The 16,184-nt window shown below is 40.0% G+C and overlaps 1 protein-coding gene across 2 annotated transcripts in view; it reads left to right on the forward strand.

Moving 5' to 3' along the window:
* Positions 1 to 16,184, forward strand: part of LOC142398062 (transcription factor COE3-like) — a 209,725-nt gene that overhangs the window by 12,295 nt on the left and 181,246 nt on the right. For both annotated transcript variants that reach the window (XM_075482026.1, XM_075482027.1), the window contains exons 2-3: positions 10,294 to 10,450; positions 15,353 to 15,416. In XM_075482026.1, the coding sequence (XP_075338141.1) occupies positions 10,294 to 10,450; positions 15,353 to 15,416 (221 nt within the window). The remainder of the gene's footprint in view (positions 1 to 10,293; positions 10,451 to 15,352; positions 15,417 to 16,184) is intronic.

The following is a 16,184-nucleotide window of genomic DNA, read 5'->3' on the forward strand; positions in this document are numbered from 1 at the left end:
GTCCGCAGACTAATTTGTTGGTAATTGCAGCATGACAGGAGCAGCCAGTCCGGCATCGAGCCGCCGTCTCCCCGAGCCACTCGTCCTAATTAGGAACGACACACGCTATTAAGGTGCACAAATGGAAATCAGTCGGGGGGCGTTTCCTCCCGACGGCGCCGCCACAGTGCTCCCAGCATGCATTTCTCAGGGCGTCAGCGTCCCCGACAGGAAAGAGAAGGAAAAAAGACAGTTTGGTTTGTAATCTGATTACTTTTTAAGACTTTTTCTAACAAAGAAAACTCTTTTTTATTGATCCGATGATTCATCTACTCATTAGTTAATCAGCAGTTAGTTATTTTAGTTATAATTAGTTAATTAAGACCATAAACTCATAGAATTATTTCCATCTATTTTGAGCCTGTTTGATTATAATTAGGGCTGGGCGAGTTAACTCGTTATTATCGCGTTAACTTGTTAATTATTTAACGCCGATAAATATTTTATCACGCATTAACGCAGGTACGCCGTGCTCAGAGCTGCTGTGTTAGCATGCTAACGTGCTAACCGGGACCTGACCGCGGTAAACACCGCGCTGACCCTCCGTCTGCTCGGGACGGGCTGGCTTCCATCAGTTTCTGTCGCCCGCGGTGTCAATTCTGATGAGATTAACGCCGCTCAGACTCTGGATGTCAGAGCGAGTTTCCCACTGAATCAGATTTAAACATCCATCGTTTATTTGATTAACATCCTGGCAGCCGGTCAGCCCGTGTGTGAGCGCGTTAATGTCAGAGCGTGTGCGCCGTACGGCTCATTAGGCCGCCGTGCGTCCGTGTGTGAGGCCGCGGCGGCGGTTAAAGACTCAAACGGCGGTCACACTCTGTCTCCTGTTTGATTAATGCCACCGTGTGTGTGTGAATGTGAGCATCCAGCTCTGAGCAGCCACTCTGTGGAGGATTTCAGACTTACTCAGCTCACAGATCTGATGGTGGAGCTTTAACCGGAGGGTCCCTCAGGGCCCCGGGGCTCCGGGGGACAAGAGGCCCCGGTGGCCTGAGCTTCAGTTTGAAACGCTGGTTGTTGTTAAGTCAGTCACGTGAACTCACACCGTCTCCAAGGCAACAACACCACATAAAACTTATTTCCTTTGCAATTAATTCACTATATAACTTCGTTTTTATTGTTTTAATATTGTTCTAATGTTTTATGCCTTATACTTCGTGTTGTTACTCATGTACAGCACTTTGTTTCAGCCACGGCTGTTTTAAAGGGCTTTATAAATAAAGTTGAGTTGAGTTACGCTGAGTTATATTACAGTCCAGGGCTGTGTTCGAAACCACATACTACATACTAAATACTGCATACTACATACTGCATACTGCATACTGCATACTACCATACTGCATACTACATACTGCATACTACATACTGCATACTGCATACTGCATACTGCATACTACCATACTACATACTGCATACTGCATACTGCATACTGCATACTACCATACTGCATACTACATACTGCATACTACCATACTACATACTGCATACTGCATACTGCATACTACATACTGCATACTGCATACTGCATACTACCATACTGCATACTGCATACTGCATACTACATACTACATACTTCCATGCTGCATACTCATCGATCAGACAGTATGCAGAGCGTTTACCCACAATGCATTTCGCTCCTGCCCGAGCCGAAATCAGCCGGCCTGAAGCTGATTTCTCTTAAGCTCTAAACTCTGTAAACTTTAGCAACATTTGAAACATTTTCAGGAGAGAAAGTAGTCGTTTAGATCCCCAACGTGTTGAAAATCTGACAAAATACCGGCTGTTTACAATTTTGGTCCCACGAATTCGGCGCTACTAAAGCTAGCCGCAGTGAGCAACGCACTTCCGGTTATTTTCACAAAATAAAATACCCGTTGCCTTTTATCACAGGGAAAGCCATTACCATACAATTGGTGCTTTTGTTTTGAAAACAGGAAGTGAACCTACCCTCGTTGTAGCTAGCTTGAAACTGCCGTTTTGACAGGAAATGACGATCGGCGACGTCACGTTACGTTGCATCTTGGGTAGTTTGAGTATGAGTAGTAACCTCATGATGCATACCCAACATTTCGGAGAATCTAGTATGCATCCGGGAACTTCTCGCTTAGTCAAACTCAGAAAGTTAGTAGGAGTAGTAGGAGTAGTAGGAGTAGTAGGAGAAGTATGCGGTTTCGAACACAGCCCAGGGTTTTTCTGCCCCTTTGTTTGATCTGATAGCCATTAGCTAATGGTGTGCTGTTAGCGTACTTTAGCGAGATACTGTTTGTCCAACAGTATCTCGCTAAAGTATGTTGCAAAGTCTGTCTTTTACTCCCCTCTTCTTCAAGTTGAGAGCATTTACCATCGTCCCAGAACTGTTACATAATTATAATGTAAAAAACTTGGTAATATAGTTATGTGGTCTTGATTTAACTCGCAATATTACATAATTCTATTCAGGTAGCTCAATCTTACACCATGTAATCTTAATTTCCAAGCCAGTAAATGAAAAGATGCTGAAAGAAACCTGAAAACGAGGCCGATAAGAAAGAAAAAGACACAAAGATTCGTAGAAACAGGATCATCCGAACAACTGAGAGTAAAAAAAGATTGAACAAACAAAGACAGAAAATGAGATTAAAGAAAAAAAAACAGAAAAATAACAGCAAAGTGAAGCAGAAAGAAGTGAAAATAAATTTAAAAAGTACGGAAGCCCAGAGCTGACGTGGTACGTATAAACTTTTTTAAATTGCGAACACATAAAACATATAAACAGGGGCGGACTGGGTAGAAAAAGTGGCCTTGAAAACCATCGGTAAATTATTTCGTTATTTCGAGAAAACCATCAACAAAAAAGTTTATACGTACCACGTCCGCTCCGGGCTTCCGTACTTTTTTAATGTATTTTCACTTCTTTCTGCTTCACTTTGCTGTTATTTTCCTGGTTTTTTTTTCTTTAAACTCATTTTCTGTCTTTGTTTGTTCGATCGTTTTCTCGAGATAACGAGTTAATTTACCGATGGTTTTCATGTTTGATTCATAGGCTACTTTATTCAGTTTTCAATGAAAGGGGGGTAAAAATGGGTAAAAACCTTTGCCAGAAACACATATAAACACATATAAACACATATAAACAGGGGCGGACTGGGGAGAAAAAGTGGCCTCGAAAACCATCGGTAAATTAACTCGTTATCTCGGGAAAACGATTGAACTAAATATGAAATGAAGTCTTTCTTCATGCAGAACCAGCAGAACATTCTTTACTGGGAACACTGGCTGATCCTCAGCTCATCCCAGAACAGAAAAAGATCAATCTGACAGGTTTTCCTGCAGCGTATATATATATTTATATATATATATGTGTGTGTGTGGATATGAACTGACTCCACACTCGACCGGCTGTGCTGCTCAGTAATTGTTTGCAGAGCGCTCGACACGACTCCTGCTGACCTTTAATTTCAGGCTTTGCGGTGGAAACGTGCGGATCGGCGGCCCTCGTTTGCCTCGCCGTGTTTGTTTGGCGTGTGTGTGTGTGTTCCTCCCCGGCTGTCGGAGTGTGATTTACACTCCGGGCATGTTTGAGCGAGCCGCGTGCCATCGATACTGTTTTTATTACACCTTGTGCCAAGTGCTAACAGCCGGGTACGAGCGGCGCTGACGAGTGGATGCTGCACAATTAGCATCATTGAAATAATAATAATGCTAACGAGCTTTCTGAGAGCGGAGGAGGAGCGGCGCCGCCGCGGCGGCCGGCCGTCTGTGGAGCGCCGTGTGTAATTGGGATAATGGGTGGTTCAGTGATGCTTGTGATGCGTTTCAGGATGAAACAGGTGCCAGTTTCACCCGTTTGTTGGTTTATTTTTTTAAATCTAATGTCTGTGAGCTTCTTCTTCTGCTTCTTTCTCTGCTGCAGCGTCCGAATGTTTCACTGCAAAAATCTGATTTTATTCACGAATATTTCGTTTATAAACTGCTGTTTCTGTTCCGGTTGGTTCCAAACTGAAGTGGTTTAAAATCTCATGTCTGTGAGCTTCTTCTTCTTCTGCTTCTTTCTCTGCTGCAGCGTCCGAACGTTTCACTGCAAAAATCTGATTTTATTCACGGACGTTTCGTTATAAAACTGCTGTTGGTTCCAAACTGAAGTGGTTTAAAATCTAATGTCTGTGAGCTTCTTAATCTGTTTTTTTTCTCTGCTGCAGCGTCCGAATGTTTCACTGCAAAAATCAGATTTTATTCACGAATATTTCGTTAAAAAACTGCTGTTGGTTCCAAACTGAAGTGGTCTGTGAGCTTCTTCTTCTTCTGCTTCTTTCTCTGCTGCAGCGTCCGAACGTTTCACTGCAAAAATCAGATTTTATTCACGAATATTTCGTTAAAAAACTGCTGTTGGTTCCAAACTGAAGTGGTCTGTGAGCTTCTTCTTCTTCTGCTTCTTTCTCTGCTGCAGCGTCCGAACGTTTCACTGCAAAAATCAGATTCTATTCACGAACATTTAGTTAAAAATCTGCTGTTTCTGTTCCGGTTGGTTCCAAACTTCTTCTTCTCTTTTTTCTTTCTCTGCTGCAGCGTCCGAACGTTTCACTGCAAAAATCTGATTTCATTAACGAACATTTCGTTAAAAAACTGCTGTTTCTGTTCCGGTTAGTTCCAAACTGAAGTGGTGAGACTTCAGACTGGATGCAGATTACAGGCTGTAAAATGGGAGAATTTATCGATAACAGCGCCTGTAACGGCCATTATTGATGCCACTTATTGATCTAGGTCTTTACTAATCCCCTTATTGATTCTGAATCCAAGTAACAAGAAAAGCAGACACATCTGTTTGCAGAAGGAATTTAGTTTCTTTGTCCACTCTTTTCAGACAAAGTCAATAAAATACTGAACTGATTAGTCTGGTTCTGATGGCGGTTTCTTCCTGTTAAAGGGAGTTTTTTCTCCCCACAGTCGCCTCGTGCACACTCAGGACGGACTGGATCAGAGAGAAGATTCGATTGGTTTCTTTAGCTGGGAAACTGTTTTAATTGGCTCCGAATGAACTGGATTTGATCTTTAAAGTGATTTAAGACGACATTATTTGTGGCTCTTTCTAAATAAACTGAACCGAGCAGCTTGATATTTCCAGATGCTTTTAGCCTCGATCTCAGAAATGATTTTATAAAACTGACGCTTTAAAAATCGTTTCACTCCATGTAAATGATCTGCTTTTTGAAGCATTTTCTGTGGAATTTATGTGAAGTCTCCTTCTTTTTTCTCTCTCAAACACTCGTTATTGTTAGTGTTTTTTATCTCGCCTGTTCGCAGAGCATCAGACTCTCCGTGTTGTGCAGACGGACGTTTCAGTGCTGCTGGTTCCAGCTGAAACGATGGTGTTTCAGACATTAAAGCCGGGGCTGTTAGCTGCTTTTTTCGTGCTCGGGCTGCTTCTTCCTCTCTGCCCTGATTCTCTTTTTACGGCAACACACGAAGGTTCGATAAAAGATCGAATAAGTTCAGAAGCGTTTGTGGTTCCATCCCTGCATTTATCACCTTTAAATGCTGACAAATAATCACAAATAAAACGGTTTTAATCTCAGAGTTTCAACCCACGTGGGGTCTTTCTGTTCACAGCGTTTGTTTGAGGTCCAGCCGTGACCTCAGTGACCTCTGACGAGCAAAGACATCGTCACAGCTGATTGGTCAGAGCAGAAACGTTTAAATCCAGACGTATTCTTTTTCTTCACATAAAAAACAACATAAACTACGTTTGGACTGTTCAGATCAGGAAGCTGAATAATTATTACGGAATAAATCAGAATCCTGATAGGATGAAGACTCCTGAAGTTTGAGCAGAAATCAACACGAAGTTTCAGATGTTTGGGATATTAAATAGGGCTGGGCATGTTAACTCGTTAATTATTTAACGCCGATAAATATTTTATCGCTCATTAACGCAGGTTTTTTATTTTAAAAAATATATATATTTTTGCGCTTTTGTGCCTTTAATGGATAGGAAAGTTCAGAGAGACAGGAAGCAGGAGGCAGAGAGAGGGGGAACAACATGCAGCACAGGGCTGTCCGATGTGGGACTCGAACCGGGGCTCCTGCTCAACCTACTACGCCACGGACCATCCCTGTTTTGTTATTTATTATTGTAAAAGTCTGTTGCTCACAGGCTTTTATTTTGTAAAAGTCTGTTGCTCACAGGCTTTTATTTTGTAAAAGTCTGCTGCTGTCTGCTGCGGAACAGGAAAAGAAAGTAATCGGCGGATCCACCAAACATGGAGAAGGGTACGGAACTTTTACTCGGCCATTTTCATGTTAAAGTTCTTCCAGACGGCGGAGTCGACAGAACCAAAGTCATCTGTAAACACTGCCAAGTTGAATTGTCTTCTCAGCGTAGTAGTTCCAGTCTAAAATATCACTTAAAGGCAAAACACACAACTGATAGCAGCAAGTCATTCAAGGAAACAGACAGTGGAGCGAGGCTTCTACATAAAAACTACAGAAAGATGCTGATGTTAAAAGTGTGTTTGCACAACAAATGTTATGGCACTTTCATTCATATGGCAGCACATTTAAAATAAAGCTAAATGCTAAAAGCTATACGCTACTTTTGGATTCATTTTTGGATTCTGCGTACAAATGAGATTAATCATGATTAATCAGGGAAATCATGTGATTAATTAGATTAAACATTTTAATCGTTGCCCAGCCCTAATATTAAACTTAATATCTGGACGTTCAGATGTTTGGGATATTAAACTTAATATCTGGGCGCCGCTGCGGGCTTCAGGACGATCAGCTGATGCGTTGCTGACACATCGGTGAAGGATGCGAGGCTCGGCCGGCTGCCGGTCGTACCTGCAGACAGGTGTGTGTGAGCAGAGTTGATGAAACAGATGTTTGTGGCTGTTTTTACTCTCTGGAAAATATCTGTTGATGAACGTGTTGAAGTCTTCACTCTGTCATTCCTCTCGCTGCTATTTTTATTCCGACACTCAGCTGCTTTCTATTCCCTCTGAGCCTCCATTAAAGCCTCCTGATGCACACCTGAGCAGCTCCCCTTCCCCGCCGCCGCCGCCCCTCGCCGTTCCTCCGCAGACTCTCCACTCTGCCTTGCCCGGCCAAATGCTGGCGAGATCGGAGAATTAGCTTTCAACAAACCGGCCTACAAATGAGGCATTAAGCGTCGGTAATGGAGGTGCAGAAAGGTCACGGCTGTATTAATCTGCCGTCTGGGGAATACACCCCCGAGCCGGGAAGCTCGGAGGCCGAGGGAGAGCCGACGAGTTTCCAAAAACAAACCCCGAGCACGAATAAATATTCATCTGTTGATCTGGTTGAAGCGTTTCAGGAAACAAAATGAGCCTGATGTGGAAAACGCGGGGCCGCCGGTCGGAGCGTTTCCCCCTCAGACTCGAGCCGAGGTCGCTTCCTGCCGGAGCATCGACTCCATCTTTTTATCCGTTTTTATCTGTTTTCACTACACTGCAAATTATTTGCTTCTTACCAAGAAAAAAAAAACTTACATTTAGAATTGCTAGATATTTTTTCTTGTTTTAAGAATTAATTTCTTATTTTAAGTCTACAACTTAACAGTATAATCTTATATCAAGCAAAACTTTATTTATTTATTTTTTTGTCTCAGACAAGCAGAGAGTCATAAAATGAGACAATTAACACTTAAAATAAGATGTGTTACGTTTCTCCTCCAAAGTCTCATCAAAATAAATCTTGTTTTAAGATTCAATAACAAGCTCAACATGCACACAGAAAATATCTGAAAACACACTTTACTCCTTGGATTTTAAGCATATGACAAATGTTTGTTCACAAAACTGCCTTTGTTCAATCTAGAAACTAGACTCCTACAATCTTAATTTAAGAAATCTTGCCAAGTCAAATTATCTTGCTGCATGGACAGATTTTTTCACTTGTTCTGAGTACCTTTTCCCTTAGTTTTAGTGTTTTTATCTTGTTTGAAGACTCCTATTTTTTGCAGTGTAAACTCAGCAGCTGACAGCAGCTCCGCTTTAAAGACTTAAATCCGCCGCATGAGTCGGGCGACCTCTGAGGTCCAGAAGGACGCCTGTTCTGATGCGGCGTTTCTGTTGCAGGACGCCACGGGGGCCGCCGTCGCTCACTGTTTCATCCTGAAAAACATCTTGTGGCTTCACCTGCTGCAGATACATTCAGAGCGTAAACTTTAGAGCGTAAATCAGCTTTTTATTTAAGAAAAACGATGAATAAAAGGAGGAAATCAGTAATTTTTACCTCTTCATGTGTCCAGAGGAATAACTTCAATATATTTACACCTTTATTTCTCACTTTTAACCTTTAATCTATTCAGAGAATGAAATAACTTAAAAATATGTATGAAATACATAAACTAAATCCCGATATTTTAACATATAGAAACAGAAATAAATGTTTTGTCTCAGTATTTCTTTATTTTGTTATTATTTCACTTTATATTTCCTGTTTTCACATAAAACAAACTGAAGTTTTTCAATTATCACTCCTCATTTTTACAGTTTTATTTACAATTTCTTATGCTTTTAAACATTAATATCTTAAATATTATCTTTCAGTTCCCTTTATTCTTTATTTTATCTCTACTTTACCATTTCCCACATTAAGATATTTATATTTGGGGGTTTCAGAACAAATTAAGATGCTGTAAAGTGGGGGAAAAGCACTTTTTTCTTATTATTTGCTCTGAAACGGTCCGTTTGAGCTCCCTTTAAAAGCCAAAAGCTGCTCTGATTGGATAATAAATTCAAGCCTCTTATAATTTATTTATCTTTATATGTTCCAGATATTATATCATCAAGTAAACAAGGCGTTCGGGATCATCTGGAGGAGAGAATGTCTCGAGGTTTCACTTTACTTTCATTTAAGGATTTCATTTATTCATTATTAATTTATTTTCATTCTCCCCAGAAAAAAACAACCGTATTTTTACGTATTAAATCTAAAATAACCTGGAGCTCTCGTCCTGTTTCCGGTGATAAAACAACTGTTTGAACATCTTCGGTTCTGACTTTGAGCTTTTTTACTTTGTCTGTTCATCACTTTTCCTCCATAATTAATTCAGCTGCTGAATCACACCTAATAATTTCACACGATAATTGAGTCGACTTGGTGAAAAAGACGAGTTAGTTCATGTGAAAGTGAGAATGAGATTACAGGCAGAACGAGGCGGATCGTTGCTGCTCTGAACAGGCTCTGAATTCAATATGAAATATATTTTATTTTATTAATTTAGTCTGAGTCTGAGTTGGTGTGACAGCGTTTCGTGTGGAGATGAGTTTCTCTGCTGCAGCGTCCGAATGTTTCACTGCAAGAGAATCAGATTTTATTCACGAACATTTCGTTATAAAACTGCGGTTTCTGTTCTGGTTAGTTCCAAACTGAAGTGGTTTAAAATCTAATGTCTGTGAGCTTCTTCTTCTGCTTCTGCTTCTTTCTCTGCTGCAGCGTCCGAATGTTTCATTGTAAAAATCAGATTTTATTCACGAACATTTCGTTAATAAACTGCTGTTGGTTCCAAACTGAAATGGTTTAAAATCTCATTTCTGTGAGCTTCTCCTTCTGCTTCTGCTACTTTCTCTGCTGCAGCGTCCGAACGTTTCACTGCAAAAATCAGATTTTACTCACGAACATTTCGTTAAAAAACTGCTGTTTCTGTTCCAGTTGGTTCCAAACTGAAGTGGTTTAAAATCTAATGTCTGTGAGCTTCTTCTTCTGCTTCTTTCTCTGCTGCAGCGTCCGAACGTTTCACTGCAAAAATCAGATTTTATTCACAAATATTTCGTTAAAAAACTGCTGTTTCTGTTCCGTTTGTTCCAAACTGAAGTGGTTTAAAATCTCATTTCTGTGATCTTCTTCTTCAACTTCTTTCTCTGCTGCAGCGTCCGAACGTTTCACTGCAAAAATCAGATTTTATTCACGAATATTTCGTATTCGTTAAAAAACTGCTGTTTCTGTTCCGTTTGTTCCAAACTGAAATGGTTTAAAATCTCATTTCTGTGAGCTTCTCCTTCTGCTTCTGCTACTTTCTCTGCTGCAGCGTCCGAACGTTTCACTGCAAAAATCAGATTTTACTCACGAACATTTCGTTAAAAAACTGCTGTTTCTGTTCCGGTTGGTTCCAAACTGAAGTGGTTTAAAATCTAATGTCTGTGAGCTTCTTCTTCTGCTACTTTCTCTGCTGCATCGTCCGAACGTTTCACTGCAAAAATCAGATTTTATTCACAAACATTTTGTGTTTCCCTTCTGTCTGTGTTTCAGCGGGGTGGGTTTGGCCCGAGCTCACTTCGAGAAGCAGCCGCCGTCCAACCTGAGGAAGTCCAACTTCTTCCACTTCGTGCTGGCGCTGTACGACCGGCAGGGTCAGCCGGTCGAGATCGAGAGGACCTCCTACGTGGACTTTGTGGAGAAAGACAAGGTGACGCATCCAACTTCTTTTCTGATTTATAAGTAATAAGTATAGTGATTTAAAACTACTCCTAGAAGTGTAATGTTTTCAAAAACTTACTCAAGTAAATGTAACTCGTTACTACCCACCTCTGGCTAATTATCTGCCCTCTGATAGGCTCCGATGGCAGTTTTATGGTTTAAAAACAAACTTGTTTTTTCATTTCTAAATGTTTTTATTCTGGGAGGAAAAATAAAACGAATGAAATCTGTTCTGGTGGAAACATGGAAGTTAAAGACATGTGGATTAATGCGCTCCTGATGTCTTTTCCAGCAGAAAGCAGAAGAATCACAGCTGAGACCCACAGATTCGCACTTTAAATGAAATCTGTTCCCACAGAAAGAAACAGCTCAGATTGGTCATGAAACCGGGTCGTAATTTAAAGTTATTCGCAGGTTATTTTAAAGTTTCACATCCTCACGAGGAGCCCATGTAGTAACACAAAATGCCCCTCCAAAAATAAGTAAAAAAACAACAAATAAAAGACGTTTTTGCTTGAAATAAGCAAAAAAGATCAGCCAATGGAACTAGTGAAAATCCGCTTGTCGAGATTTCTTGAAATAAGATGTGATATTTGGGACTTGAGATAAAAGTGATCTTGAAATTAGCTTAAAAACCTCTTCAAATGAAAAAAAAAGCTTGTTTCATATGATATGTGACTCAAAACAATTTGTTTTCAAGACTTTTTCATTTAACAAGATATTCCAGATGCATTGTCTTCAAACCAGTCCCTATATCTGGAAAAAATCAAAGTCTTACCAAGTATATTTGTCTCATTTCTAGTCAAAATATCTCATTACACTTAATATAAGACACAACTGCCTAACAAGTACCATTTCCGCCAGAAATATACTGGAAAAAATGCCCCTCCAAAAATAAGTTAAAAAAAACAACAAATAAAAGAGTTTTTTTCTTGAAATAAGCAAAAAAATCTGCCAATGGAACTAGTAAAAATTGGCTTGTCAAGATTTCTTGAAATAAAATGTGATATTTAGGACTTTTGAGTTAAAAGTGATCTTGAAATTAGCTTAAAAACCTCTTCAAATGTAACAAAAAGCTTGTTTCATGTGAAATATGACTCAAAACAATTTGTTTTCAAGACTTTTTCATTTAACAAGATATTCCAGATGTATTGTCTTCAAACAAGTCCCTATATCTGGCTGAAATGGTGCTTGTTAGGCAGTTGCGTCTTATATTAAGTGTAAAGAGATATTTTGACTAGAAATGAGACAAATATACTTGGTAAGACTTTGATTTTTTCCAGTGTACAATCACTGTGATTCTCTTTTGCACTGGAAAAAATGCCCCTCCAAAAATAAGTAAGAAAAACAACAAATAAAAGACGTTTTTGCTTGAAATAAGCAAAAAAATCTGCCAATGGAACTAGTGAAAATCGGTTTGTCAAGATTTCTTGAAATAAAATGTGATATTTGGGACTTTTGAGTTAAAAGTGATCTTGAAATTAGCTTAAAAACCTCTTCAAATGTAAAAAAAAAAGCTTGTTTCATATGAAATTCGACTCAAAACAATTTGTTTTCAAGACTTTTTCATTTAACAAGATATTCCAGTTGTATTGTCTTCAAACAACTCCCTATATCTGGCTGAAATGGTGCTTGTTAGGCAGTTGTGTCTGATATTAAGTGTAATGAGATATTTTGACTAGAAATGAGACAAATACACTTGGTAAGACTTTGATTTTTTCCAGTGTACAGGAAGTCTGACGTGCTTTAAAGTAACACTGAAAACGAGCCGACTCTGTAAAACACTTCACTAATAACGGCGATGAGAGCCGTAATAACATCCAGGCAGGTTCGGGGGGTGTTTGTTCTCTGATCGGCTGCCAGCTGGCGCGGCATCCTCCACCCACCCACTCGCTCGCCTCACCTCGGCTTTGACCTCTAGTCTCTCGCCCCGACACAAACGCACTGGGACCGAGCCAACACTCCCGGGCTCAGTTGGCACCGAGTCGGGGATAAAACGGGAATAAAGGTTGTAAAAGGAGAGAAGAAGAAGAGGGAGGAAGGTCAGAGAAGAAATGAATGAAAAAGGAAAATTTAGGTTTTATTTATTTGCTTTGTTATCGTCTCTGTCCTGCGGTGGAGAGAAAGTCCTCCATCCGTCCAAGAAACAGAAGATTCGTTCTCAGAAAGGCAGAAATGTTCCAACTAGGGCTGGGCAGCGATTAAAATGTTGAATCTAATTAATCACATGATTTCCCTGATTAATCACGATTAATCTCATTTGTACGCAGAATCCAAAAATGAATCCAAAAGTAGCGTATAGCTTTTAGCATTTAGCTTTATTTTAAATGTGCTGCCATATGAATGAAAGTGCCATAACATTTGTTGTGCAAACACACTTTTAACACAGCATCTTTCTGTAATTTTTATGTAGAAGCCTCGCTCCACTGTCTGTTTCCTTGAATGACTTGCTGCTATCAGTTGTGTGTTTTGCCTTTAAGTGATATTTTAGACTGGAACTACTACGCTGAGAAGACAATTCAACTTGGCAGTGTTTACAGATGACTTTGGTTCTGTCGACTCCGCCGTCTGGAAGAACTTTAACATGAAAATGGCCGAGTAAAAGTTCCGTACCCTTCTCCATGTTTGGTGGATCCGCCGATTACTTTCTTTTCCTGTTCCACAGCACACAGCAGCAGACTTTTACAAAATAAAAGCCTGTGAGCAACAGACTTTTACAGAATAAAAGCCTGTGAGCAACAGACTTTTACAGAATAAAAGCCTGTGAGCAACAGACTTTTACAAAATAAAAGCCTGTGAGCAACAGGCTTTTAGAAAATAAAAGCCTGTGAGCGACAGACTTTTACAAAATAAAAGCCTGTGAGCAGCAGACTTTTACAATAATAAAATAAATGTAAAAAAATGTTAAAAAAAAAATAATAATAATTTAAAAAAGCTGCGTTAATGCGCGATAAAATATTTATCGCCGTTAAATAATTTGCGAGTTAACGCAATAATAACAAGTTAACTCGCCCAGCCCTAGTTCTGACAAATATAAACTTCAGAGAAGTGTGGCCATAAATACTGTCATATTATTATAGCGATGTGGACTCAGAGTCCGACTTAAACTCAGAATCAAACAAAACATAGATGAAATAATTACAGAATTATTCACCAATCTGAACAAAACGTAGTGAGAGAGTCCAGGAATAAAGAATATATTCAAACAAAGCTGAGACTGTCTCCCTAAAGATTAGAATGAAATGAGTCAGAAATATTATTAAACCTTTTGAATATATAAATTCAGGAGATGTTACATGAACCTAAAGCTGAAACCGATCCTCAAATATTTTTCGTTTTAATTCCCACCAACATGTTGTGCTCAGCCCTCGCCCTGTTTCACACGGACAGTTATTAATGTCGCACAACGTGCGCACGTTTGTAGAATCTTGGTTTGATGAAGGAAACAACGAGGAGTAAAATCAGAGAAATAATGTCTAAAATTGGGAGCATTTCAAATAATATAAAAGAGAAAATACTGTACAGGGTGTCCATTGTAAAAGCTAGTTAGCTTAGCACGATAGCACAATGTCAATGCTACAGCATCTCAGCAGAAAGCAGCCAGTTCACATATCGAGTCCACTGAGCGGAACAAAAACAAGGGAACATTTTACGTTAGCATTTTAATGGAAATCAGTCGGCTTGTTAGTTGAGAAGGATGCTAGCAGAGAACAGAAGGAAGCTAGCAGAGAACAGAAGGAAGCTAGCGGAGAACAGAAGGAAGCTAGCAGAGAACAGAAAGAAGCTAGCGGAGAACAGAAGGAAGCTAGCGGAGAACAGAAGGAAGCTAGCAGAGAACAGAAGGAAGCTAGCAGAGAACAGAAGGAAGCTAGCGGAGAACAGAAGGAAGCTAGCAGAGAACAGAAAGAAGCTAGCGGAGAACAGAAGGAAGCTAGCGGAGAACAGAAGGAAGCTAGCGGAGAACAGAAGGAAGCTAGCGGAGAACAGAAGGAAGCTAGGAGAGAACAGAAGGAAGCTAGCAGAGAACAGAAGGAAGCTAGCAGAGAACAGAAGGAAGTTAGCAGAGAACAGAAGGAAGCTAGCGGAGAACAGAAGGAAGCTAGCAGAGAACAGAAGGAAGCTAGCGGAGAACAGAAAGAAGCTAGCGGAGGACAGAAGGAAGCTAGCAGACAACAGAAGGAAGCTAGCGGAGAACAGAAAGAAGCTAGCGGAGAACAGAAGGAAGCTAGCAGACAACAGAAGGAAGCTAGCAGAGAACAGAAGGAAGCTAGCGGAGAACAGAAAGAAGCTAGCGGAGGACAGAAGGAAGCTAGCAGACAACAGAAGGAAGCTAGCGGAGAACAGAAAGAAGCTAGCGGAGGACAGAAGGAAGCTAGCAGACAACAGAAGGAAGCTAGCGGAGAACAGAAAGAAGCTAGCGGAGAACAGAAGGAAGCTAGCAGACAACAGAAGGAAGCTAGCAGAGAACAGACATTTTTATGAATTGTTTTGTGACTTTAGGTCAGATTTCCTTTGATTCTGATTTGATTCTGTTTTCTTGTTCTCAGTATTTTGGAGATTGGAGTATTTTGGATTTATTCTCTGTTCTTGATGAGCCTTTTTGTTTCTAGTCTCTATTTAATGATCTGCCTAAGTTGCTGTTTTTGCTTTAGTTTTATATTTATCTGATGTCGTCTCGGTCCGGTTTCTACTTTATTCTGCCTCAGTTCTGTTTAACTGTTTATTTATTACGAGAATCTCCAGAATCAGTCAGACTGATACTTTCTGGTTTCACGAGTCTTAAACAAAGGACACGATGCCGTTTCCTGACTGTAAATCCTCTGTGTGCATCAGGAAGTGTTTTACGGTAACACGCCGTTTAAAGTGTGCTTCGTGTGTTTTTGTGTGGCAGGAATACAACGGAGAGAAGACCAACAATGGGATCCACTACAGGCTACAGCTCCTCTACAGCAACGGTGAGTCTGAGCTCATTCCTGCTGGTTTAAAGTAAAGATGGAGGGCAGGAGATCTGGAAACTGAAGGATTTCTCAGTTATTCCCGACAGTTTCTGCCTCTGACAGCTAAACCGGCAGATGTTTCATGAGACAAGCCTCCTCTGATCGGCTGCTTTCTGGTATTAAACTGGACCCGAGTTCAGAATCTGATGCTGAATCCAATGGATGTCATTTTCTGGACAAAAGAAACATAAAAATAATGGAGTTAACCAGAATTTTAACTGTTTTTAACACCTTTTTAAGATGAGATGGAGCGTTATTCATCCCATAATGTGGAAACCAGCTGAGAATCGTACTTCTTACAGATTCATCTTTTATTTCACTGATTAAAACGAGGTCAGGACGGATCGAGCCATTCTGGACCGTACCAGCGGTCATGTACACTGGAAAAAAATGTAAATCTTACCAAGTATATTTGTCTCATTTCTAGTCCAAATATCTCATTACTCTTAATAGGCAAGCTTTTTTTTTTACATTTGAAGAGGTTTTTAAGCTAATTTCAAGATCACTTTTATCTCAAAAGTCCCAAATATCACATTTTATTTCACGAAATCTTGACAAGCCGATTTTCACTAGTTCCATTGGCAGATTTTTTTGCTTATTTCAAGCAAAAACGTCTTTTATTTGTTGTTTTTTAACTTATTTTTGGAGGGGCATTTTTTCCAGTGTAGCCATCCAACGGCTTCCATCTCAGTGGTTAAGGGTCACGTGACCACTTTTCCACACTTA

This window comes from Odontesthes bonariensis, chromosome 13 (genome assembly GCF_027942865.1).
Source record: "Odontesthes bonariensis isolate fOdoBon6 chromosome 13, fOdoBon6.hap1, whole genome shotgun sequence".
NCBI classification, from domain to species: domain Eukaryota; kingdom Metazoa; phylum Chordata; class Actinopteri; order Atheriniformes; family Atherinopsidae; genus Odontesthes; species Odontesthes bonariensis.